General features: G+C 56.1%; 1 protein-coding gene across 1 annotated transcript in view; it reads right to left on the bottom strand.

Moving 5' to 3' along the window:
- MLC1 (megalencephalic leukoencephalopathy with subcortical cysts 1) overlaps nucleotides 1–9,644 on the bottom strand; it is a 16,488-nt gene that overhangs the window by 2,824 nt on the left and 4,020 nt on the right. The window contains exons 5-9 of the mRNA XM_012648747.1: nucleotides 6,311–6,412; nucleotides 5,825–5,896; nucleotides 3,855–3,971; nucleotides 2,651–2,707; nucleotides 1,778–1,900 (exon numbers count right to left, since the gene is read on the bottom strand). Of these exons, the coding sequence (XP_012504201.1) occupies nucleotides 1,778–1,900; nucleotides 2,651–2,707; nucleotides 3,855–3,971; nucleotides 5,825–5,896; nucleotides 6,311–6,412 (471 nt within the window). The remainder of the gene's footprint in view (nucleotides 1–1,777; nucleotides 1,901–2,650; nucleotides 2,708–3,854; nucleotides 3,972–5,824; nucleotides 5,897–6,310; nucleotides 6,413–9,644) is intronic.

Raw genomic sequence — 9,644 nt, 5'->3', positions numbered from 1 at the left:
GCCTGGGCTCCCCGAGGTCAGAGCTCTCAGACGCCCACGGGACACGTGCGGAAGGCGTGAGCAGCGCTAACCAGAGACGTGCACATGTCCCCAGGCACAGTCAAGGGTCCTCACAGTCGCACGTCACAGAAGCTCCTCGAGACCCACTCTCTGGCGGGCGAGGGGAAGTCAGTGCTCTGGTGCCCTTGGCAGCAGGGGAAACGGGACGTTTTCGAGATGAAACTATTAACACACAACAGATGCATCCACCCCCTGCCTGGGCAGTCTCTCTCCCAGCTGGTTATCCTAAAGACACGCCGCCCGGGTTCTCGGCGAAGTGTGCACACAAGGCTGCTCGAGGAGTTACTCACAGCAGCAGATGTTCGGAAATAACGCACTTGCCGTCGCTAGGACGGGCGGGCGGGCCGGGCCACGTGTGCAGGAGCAGTGAGAGAACACAGGGCTCCGACCCCGAGCACTGAGGAAACACCCGGGTAATTACTAAGCTAAAAAAAAAAAAGCAAAGCCCAGAATAGTGATTGCAGCGAGCAGCCTGTTTTGTGGGAAAAGAAGAAAAATGATAATACGGCGGCCGTGAGAGGAACAGGCAGATCCAGAACAGCAAGGTCTCCGAGTCCACCTTTTGTATGGTGTTGGCTTTTGAGCTGTGTAAATTTTTATATATTTAAAAAACCACAAAAAGGGGGAAAAGGTACCAAACCCTAAAATGGAATACAAGCAGCAGCCATGGAACCTCATGGTGTATCAGGTCCATGGCATCGACACACAGACAACGTGTGACTGTCCCTCCCAACACGGTCCGTGCTGAAGGCAAGAAGGAAGCCTCAGCTCTCTCAGCTGGTGGCAATACTGGAACCATGAACAGCTACATGCGTATCGTAAGACAAAATCAAGTATGAAATGTTACAGGAAACAAGATTTTTGGAATAAGGGGCGGGGAGCAAACAAAAAAAGTCAAGAAAAAAAACCCTAGAATGTTAAATTTGAACTGGAAACACCGATATAAATTCATGGTCATTAAGAACATACACGTTTCCCACTCTGTCCACTGGAAGAGCTGGGAGGCACCGACTCCGCAGAAGCAATGCGCGCGGGCCCGGGCTGTGGTTCCCCGTGAGGGCGCCGGCCACATCCATGGCAGGGCAGAACGCAGCGCATCCAGGAAGACAGCGGGACGGTGTTCCCTCTGGCCACACCTCGGTCTAGCAACAGTGCCTGAGCCTTACACAGAGAATTACGCAAAGCTATCGAAAGACTCCAGAGAAGTCCCCTCTAGAAATACGTTCAAACTTGGAAAGGCTCAAATTTCAATCTCTTCAAATTCATAAACACGATGCAATTCCAGTAGAAATCCCAACAGGGCGTCTCACAAACCCTGACAACAGATTCTGTCTACATGTGGGTGCTCAGAGGGCAGAGAAAACCCCGGATCCAGGGCTGGGGGACAGGGCAGAGTGGCCCAGGAGCAGCCTGGGTGGACCCCAGGGCAGAGCGGGCCCTGCCAGTCACTGAGGCAGGACGGCCAGCCAGGGAACAGGGCAGGGTCACTCCATCATCCACACGGAGGAAGAAAACGAGACCCCACCTCCCGCTACGCTACCCAGCTCCACCCAGAGCAGACTGTGCAGAGCCAGCTCTGCCGGCGGCTGCCCCCTGTCCCCGGCCACTGCCCAGGACAGAGCCCACGTCCCCATGAGCCCCTCCCTCAGACGTGCGCCAACAGCACAGCAGCACTGTGTTGCTAGAGAGTTTTAAAATAAAATAAAAGGACACGTACTTTTATGGCTGGCGGGTAATCTGTGAAAGTCTCCACGATCCTCATCACGCTGAACGACAAGTACCCGGAGGCTGTGGACAGCAGCGGGGCCGTGAGGCTGGTCACGGCGATCAGCACCTCCACCTGGTCAGAGAGCAGGCGTTGCCGGCCGGCCCTGCACCTCCAAGCCGCGGCAGGGAGGAGGCCAGAGCCCACCTGCCCGCAGTAGGAACTGCTGCACTGGGTTCCGTGCACGGCTCTGCTAAAACCTTTGCCCATTAATTCAAAGCAGAGCATCATGTAGGTTTTTTTTAATGTACACACAATTCTCCACTCTTGAAAAAACAGCACTTCTGCATGGATCACCCCTCCATGGCCCTGACATCTGGCCCTCTAACCTCCCTGAAACCTTCCCGAATTGCGGAGTGAGGCCACACAGGCCCCGGCACCTGCGCCGTACTTTCTGCGCAGTGTGGGCTCTCGCCTTGCGGTGCACTGAGGCCCCAGTGTAGCGGCAGTCACAAACACAGGATGGTCGGCCTTTAGGACTGGGCCTCCTGCGCCCTTTGCTTGGTCACGGGGAGCTCTGACTGTCACACCAGCAGTGCTCACCCACAGACAGGGCGTGGTCCAGGGAGCCCACAGACAGTCCCTCTGTTAAGCGGCAGCGCCAGCCTCAGCCCGGGTCCTTCTCGGGCCTCTCCCCCTCCACACCCCCCTGCTGGCTGCGTCCAGCTCCTGAAGGACAAGCCCCCCGCGGCCCCTCCCCGCAGCCGCCCTCCTCCCCAGCCCCTGCCCCCTGGTTCCCAAGGCTGCAACTGCAAGGTGGGCTGTGGAGGGGATGGCCAGGCCATGGCCCAGCCCGTGGGTACCACTGGACAAGCCCTCACCTACCAGACACCTGCTGGGACATTCCGCTGTCACGTGACTGGCAATGGCACTTGGAAAACACTAAGAGAAAAAAAAAAGAAAAAACCTAAAAGGAAAGCCCCAAACGGGGCCCCCCCCGCCTGGCCGGGGCCCGCCCCCCCCCGGGCTGCCTGGCTCTGCAGGGCTAGTGGGGGCCGGGTGGTCCTGGGGAGGGACGGGGCTGTGGGGAGCACGGATGTCCTCTTGGAGGTGTGAACTAGAAACAAAACCCTGAGCCCTCTGCCGACTGAACGGGCCCCTCTCAGCCAAGGGGGCCCCAGAAACACCTTAGGAACGAGGTCCCCGCCATGACAGGGTGGGAGAGAGAAAGCACATGACGTGCAAATGATTTCCCTTCGTGAGTATTCACGACCCCGCCTGTCGCTTGCGGAATGTGTGTATCTGACCACCCCGCTCAGTGTAAAATCCCGTTCCCTTTTGTCTCTGACGGTTGGGACACGGCCCGGCAGGCTGCAGCCCTTTACGAGCCATAAAGCTCTCCTTTTCCAGAGCATAAACCCTGTTAATCGTTTCAGCCAACAGGGGCTCTGTGTGCTCTCTGCTCCTCAGCCACTGGTGTGAAATTTTCAAGCCCGTAGAAAAGCAGAAAGAACAAACGGTGAACATCGGAGGCCCCTGGAATCACCGAGTGCTGACATCTGGTCACACCTGCGCCGTCCGCGCCCCCACAGCCCCACGCCTGGACCCGAGCGTGGGCTCAGCCCGGGGCGCGACCCGTGGTGCTCAGTGCAGCCCCACACCCGAGACTCGACAGCATCATCCCGTACGGTCCGCATTCAAATTCCTGCAATTGTCCCGACAGGGTTCTTTCAGAGCCATCTGTCTGTTCCCGATCCAGAGTCCAACCTGTGATCACACCTGGAGACTCCTTGCCGGCCTCCATTCGTGGGGTGGGGGTCCCTTGGCCTCTGTCACCCCCTGCCGGGCGCAGGCACATCGCTGCAGACCAACCATTAGGGTTGGCAGCTGCTTCTTCCGGGTCAGACCCCGTGAAGCCTCGGAGGCAGCGCAGCAGCTCCCAGGGCAGACAGCCACCCCCCCAGGGGCCCAGCGAGGCCCAGTGACCTCATGACCTGTGTCTCCCACGGGGAGTGGCCTGAGCCGTGGCGCGCACCGTGTGGCCTGGACAGTGGCAGAAGGACCAGGGGACCAGCCAGGGTGTACTCACAGCCACTAAGATCCAAAAGAATGTCACCGAGAGGTGGGGGCCCGAGACTGTGTCATCCAGGTTCAGAGCGATGATCCCCCCGAGGACGGCGGAGACGCCCGCGATCACCTCGACGACCTGGAGGATGACAAGGGACAGTGTTGCCTCACCGGCCGCCTCGAGGGCCTGTGTCCGGCCCCGGGAAGTGGGGAGGACCCCAGACGCCCCAGGGCAGAGCCCCCAGGGGCAGGTCGTGGCCCCTGGCCCAGCCCCAGCTCGCTGGCAATAGTGACCTTCCACATCGCTCTCTCCTGAAGCAGAACCTCCTAAGCAGAGATTTCCCTCGCTGCTCCCGTTCTCCACAGAAACCTAATTAAGGCACTTACCTGACAGCGGTGGGGCGGAGAAACAAGACCACCAGAAGCCCCACCCCTGCCCCCACAGGAAGACTGGAAAGGAAGCAGACGCCCAAAACCTGTACACGCAGAGAACAGCCATGAGGCCCAAATGCAGGGCCGAGGCACGAAGGCGGGGGGCTGGTGTCCGGGTGGGGACATTTGTCCCCTCGGAGTGCACAGGACCCCGGGTGGACAAGTGCGACGGCATTCCCACCTGACAGAGATCACGACCACAGCACAGAAAACTCCAGAAACGGAGGCTGCCTACAAGGGATGGCAATTGGGCCACAGCAGATGGAGGGACAAGTAAACGCTCAGGGAAAACCGTTACCTGGATCCTCCCCAGGCCTCGTCACGTAAGACCGAGAGGAAACCGGCCGACACTTGAAAGGCCTATCAAAGGCAAACACTCCCTCAAGAAACCCCTAAAGAAAAGGACGAAACGCAGAAGAGAGGGAAGCGAAGGCGTCAGGAAGCAAACGCGACGGGAGGAGGCAGACGGGAGACCGTGCCGTTTCGTAGTGAAGAGCACGGTGCCGACGCACGAGCCACGGCACGCCGCGGGGCCCGCACTGCTCCGCGCGGTCGCTGCCAGGGTGCGAGGGGCGGGCGACATGTTACAGACAACCCCTAAAAGAATATTGAAAAATGCTAAATTTCCGATCTAAAATTAGAGGGGAAAAGACGGAAGAAGCTTCCACCAATTCCCAAGAAGGCAGAGGGACGGGGAGCAGAGAAGAAAAGCCCTGGGAAAACAGAGAACAAAAAAGACGCTAAAAATAGAGGTGAACGAGTCAGCAAGCACTTTCAAAAGGCTACAGAGAGAAGGCCAGGTTGGATGCAAAGTCAAATGCAGCCACATGCTGTCTGTGAGAGACACAGCAAATACCAGAGCAAGGGAAGCTGGAAGGAAGGGAGAGAAAGGTCTGTCGGGCAGGTCTCAGCCACAGGGTCACGGATGCGCTTAAACCCACTGACAGGGACGTCACGGCAAAGGTGTCACTGAAGATAACGCGGGTCACTGAGAGTGATGACAGACATCACCAGGGAGCGGCTCTGCACACACGCGACCAAACACGCCAGGAAGCCGCCGAGTTACGAAGGGAATCGGTAGCGCCACACTCAGATGGGACGTTCTCAACAGCTCACTCACTGACAGAGCAGGTCGGCCAAAGACAGGAAAATAGAAAGGGCGCGAAAGACACACACGGGTAACGGGAGAGCGGCCACGTGACGTATCCTCGGACCAGGACGCTGAGCGTGAAGGGGGACGCTGAGGGCTCAGGGATTCCTCAGGGACAACAGTGCCAGCCAGGACACCTCCTGCGACTATACCTATAGCGATACCAAGCCCTGTCCCCTGACACCTAAGGAGCACTGGCACCTTTTAAGATCAGGTATTCTGTCACCAACGATGCCAATAAACAGACTGACATCTCCTTGGCAGATCAGTTACCATGCCCACGCCCGTGGTCTGCGCGGCCGTATCTTAGTCATCTTGAAAAATAAACGTCATGCTTTAATCCAGACTCAATCCCCACCTCAGTAAAATAAAATAAGAAGAGGAAAAAAATAAAGACAAGTTTCCCTTACTGAATAGGATTTCAGGACCCGAGCAGGAAACGTCACTTCGTCCATAACGTTGGTGCTGTTGGAGATGGAACCCTAAAAAGAAACAGGATGTCGTCAACCCGAGACACGCAGGACGTGCAGCTCCGCTCTGCTCTCATGCCCGGCCGCCGGGGCAGTGCATCAGGCCGGCCTGTGCTCGAAACGCGACCATCTCGAAGTCGCCAGTGGATCTCAGGCTTGAGGGGAAAGTTCGCACACAGGCATTTTCCCTGTGCATGGAAGCATGTTCTATTGCATGGAAGTATGTTCTATTGCCGTCAGCAGCTGTTTCTCCTGGTGATCCTACTGGGGACCGCACTTAGGGACAGAGGGGTGGCATCTCACCTCTGCCTCCCAAGGCCACTGACACCCGACCTCCCACCTGTTGCCCTTCAGGTGGGCGCTGACACGCTGGCCCTGGGGGACGTCCCCACCGCTCTGACACGGGGGGCCAGAGGCTACACCCACCTTCTTCTTCTTGCAGAATTCCTCGCTGGACCGAGCAGAGACAATCACAATGGCCGCCATGAGGAGCTCCAGCAGCAGCAGCAGGATGAGGTTGAAGTTGATCTGTGAAGGAGACGCGCACTTCAGCCCGAGCCACCCTCCTCTGCAAGCTGCCCCTCAGCGTCCGTCAGACAGGCTCGCGGATGGGCCTGTGCAGGGCTCTAGACCGTGGGCAGCCACGTTCTCTGTCTGAGGCCGGCTGTTAGGCCCGGTGGACACACACCGTCCCTATCTCACATGGATCTCTGGGGTTTCTTTGGCTTTTTAAACCACTGTTAGCTCAAAGGCCACACAAAGACAGGCCGAGGCTGGAGTCTGCCGATCCCCAATCTCAGCCCTCTTTGTTCCCACATGAACCTGTATACAAATGTCTGCGCCGGCTCCCTGTGAAATTGCCAAACACTGGAAACACAAGTTTTTGGGGTGTTTGTGATGGAACTATTCTAGGTCTTCACTGTGTTGCTTTTACATAAATCTATGCCCGTGTTAACATTCATAGAACTATATGTTTTAGAAAGTCAATTTAGCTGTATGATAATTCAAAATTAAATTTAAAAAAGAAAAAATGTAGAACCATATTCAACTAATGATACAGTCTCAAAATACGTAAAGTATTACTAATAACTCACAGAACCACAGGAGGAAACAGATGAACCAACAAGAAAGCACTCTAATCTTGATTCCAAAACCAGATGAAGGAAATAGCCCCTCCACTCAGGAACGGCGAAGCAGGAAACCCAAGCACGGCCCGGCCAGTCAGGGCACCGGGATGCTGGGAAGGTGCCGCTGTGGCCGAGAGGGGCCTTCAGGGGTCCAGCACTAGCCACGGCCACCAGTGCAGCTCACCACGCGGATTAAGGAGGTGAGGGAAGACCTCACACGTACAAAAAAGAAACGGCCGTATCAAACTCGACATGTATTTACGTTTTTAAAATAAAAAACTCACAGCAGACCTAACGCTGAAGGGAGCATTTTTAACTTGGCCAAAGTTATGTATCAAAAAGTGAATGGGAGGCTGAGGCAGAAGGATTGCTTGAGCCCAGGAGTTTGAGGTTGCTGTGAGCTAGGCTGACGCCACGGCACTCACTCTAGCCCAGGCAAAGGAGTGAGACTCTGTCTCAAAAAAAAAAAAAAAAAGAATGGAAATGTTTAGATACATTCCAGGAAGGCCAGGAATGAGACAGGGATACCCAGGAATACACCACTGTTTGACACAGTCCCGGGATCCTGGCCAAAGCTGTTGAGAAAAGAAAGAAAAGAAGAGACATAACATTGGAAGAGGAATGCTGAAATGCAGAAGACATGATCTCCAACACAGAAAAACCAACATAATCCCCAGAAAAACTGTAAGAATAAGAGTCCAGCAAAGTTGCTAGACACAAAATCAACTGGCCAGGTGAACTGGCTCATGACTGTAATCCCAGCACTCTGGGAGGCCCAGGCAGTAGGATGGCTTGAGGCCAGGAGTTGGAGACCAGCCTGGTAATAGCAAGACCCCATCTCTACAAAAAATAGAAAAGTTAGCCAGGCGTGGTGGTTGAGAGCCTGCCAAACAGGAAGGAAGGAAGGAAGAAAGGAAGGAAAGAGGAAGGGAGGAAGGAGGGAGGGAGGAAGAAAGAAGGAAGAAGAGAGGGGAGAAGGAAAAAGGAAGAAAGAAGGAAGGAGGGAGGGAGGGAGGAAAGAAGGAAGGAAGAAGGAAGGAGGGAGGGAGGAAGGAGGGAGAGAGGGAAGAAGAAAGGAAGAAGGAAGAAGGGAGGGAGAGGAGAAGGAAGGAAGAAGGAAGAAGGAAAGAAGGAAGGGGGGAGGGAGGAAAGAGGAAGGGAGGAAGGAGGAAGGAAAAAGGAAGCAAGGTCAACTTTGAAAAAGAAGACCAAAATGGAAAAGTGGGAGGGACGTTTCTCAACAGGGTTCTATGGTGTGGCACAAGCCATCTCGGTGGGGAGCGTGGTGTCTCCTAGTACCAGAAACACCCACAAGAGCCGACAGCAGAAACATTTCCATCAAGAATTTAATATACTACCTAAAAACAAGTCCTTGCTGTGAACGAGAAAAGCTGGGTTTTAAAGTGCAGGCAATGGTCAGGGAAGAAGCCCAGGAAGGCAACAGCGGATGAGGAGGTGATCGAAACATCACAGTGAGAAAACGTGAATTAAAACAGTACGTCGTAGCTGTCACTGCGGTCATCAGAGTGGAAAACGGTAGCGAGTCAACGACATCAAAGTGGGAGAGGCTGAGGCTCTCGGTAAATGGAAAACAGATGTAAACTGTGACCCAGAGGCCACCAGACACCTGTCCCCAGAGAAGGGCCTGGCGCAGGTGCCACCGTGGGCTCAGACCCGTGGGGATAGGTGACAGGCACGCAGCCCCGCGGTGCGGTGGGCAGGTGGGAGAAGCAAGGAGAGACAGGCTCTGCATCGGGGCGCCGTTTGGGGACAGGACAACCACACACACTTCCCAGAGGACCCCCGGGGCTATCCCCACGTCCAGGCTCAGAGGACCTGGTGAGGGGCTAACAGGGAATCCCCCCACAGGCTGCACAGAGACACGTCACGGTTTTCCATTTACCCGCTCACAGGTGTGCTTAGACGAGATGCTGCTTTTTGGCACAAGTGGTTCAGACGTGGCTTGGGTAGCTGATGCTCAGTCACTGTTGGAGCTCGACGGGGGACCCCGCCCCCAGGGGCTGATTCTGCTGGTCCCTGGGCCACACTCCCAGTGGAAGGCTGGGTGGGCGTGGTTTCATGCATCTTTTCCCATTTATTTATCTGTTCGGTCTTTCATCCTGTGAGTTTGGGCACCTGCCGTGTGCTGGTGCTGTTCTGGGTAGCAGACATTGGTTGGGCTTGGAATTTTTGCTCTACCTGTGGTGCTGCTCCGACCTTCTTGAGCACCTTCCCGGCTACAGGTGTGCGAGCAGAGGCTCTCCAGGGTCTTCACGGAGCTTGCGCATCCTCAGAGTGCAGGCCTGTGGCGGGGCGTCGTGCGGTGAGCCGAGCTCCCCGCGGCTCTTGCTGGAGACCTGGTTCTGCCCGTCTCCTTTATGGGACTGCAGGGCGCCCGTCCCATACCCCGGGGCCCTTTCTCCATCCCAGGAGACTCCGTCACCGTTTTCCTCAGTGTGTGCTCCTGTGTCTGGGGAGGACAGGCCAGTGTCCCAGCCGTGCCTCAGCCATGCAGGTCTGGGGCAGGACGCAGGTGACGGGACCACCAGGCTAACCCGATGCAGGGACGGTTCCTCTGCTTGCACCGAGACCAGCCTGCTTACCGGGGCAGCCTTCTAGTAACTCTTGGTTGT

This window comes from Propithecus coquereli, unplaced genomic scaffold, assembly GCF_000956105.1.
Source record: "Propithecus coquereli isolate 6110/MARCELLA unplaced genomic scaffold, Pcoq_1.0 Scaffold294, whole genome shotgun sequence".
Lineage (NCBI taxonomy): Eukaryota > Metazoa > Chordata > Mammalia > Primates > Indriidae > Propithecus > Propithecus coquereli.
Note: the sequence above shows the minus strand (reverse complement) of the source record. Positions and strands in the feature narration are given on the sequence as shown.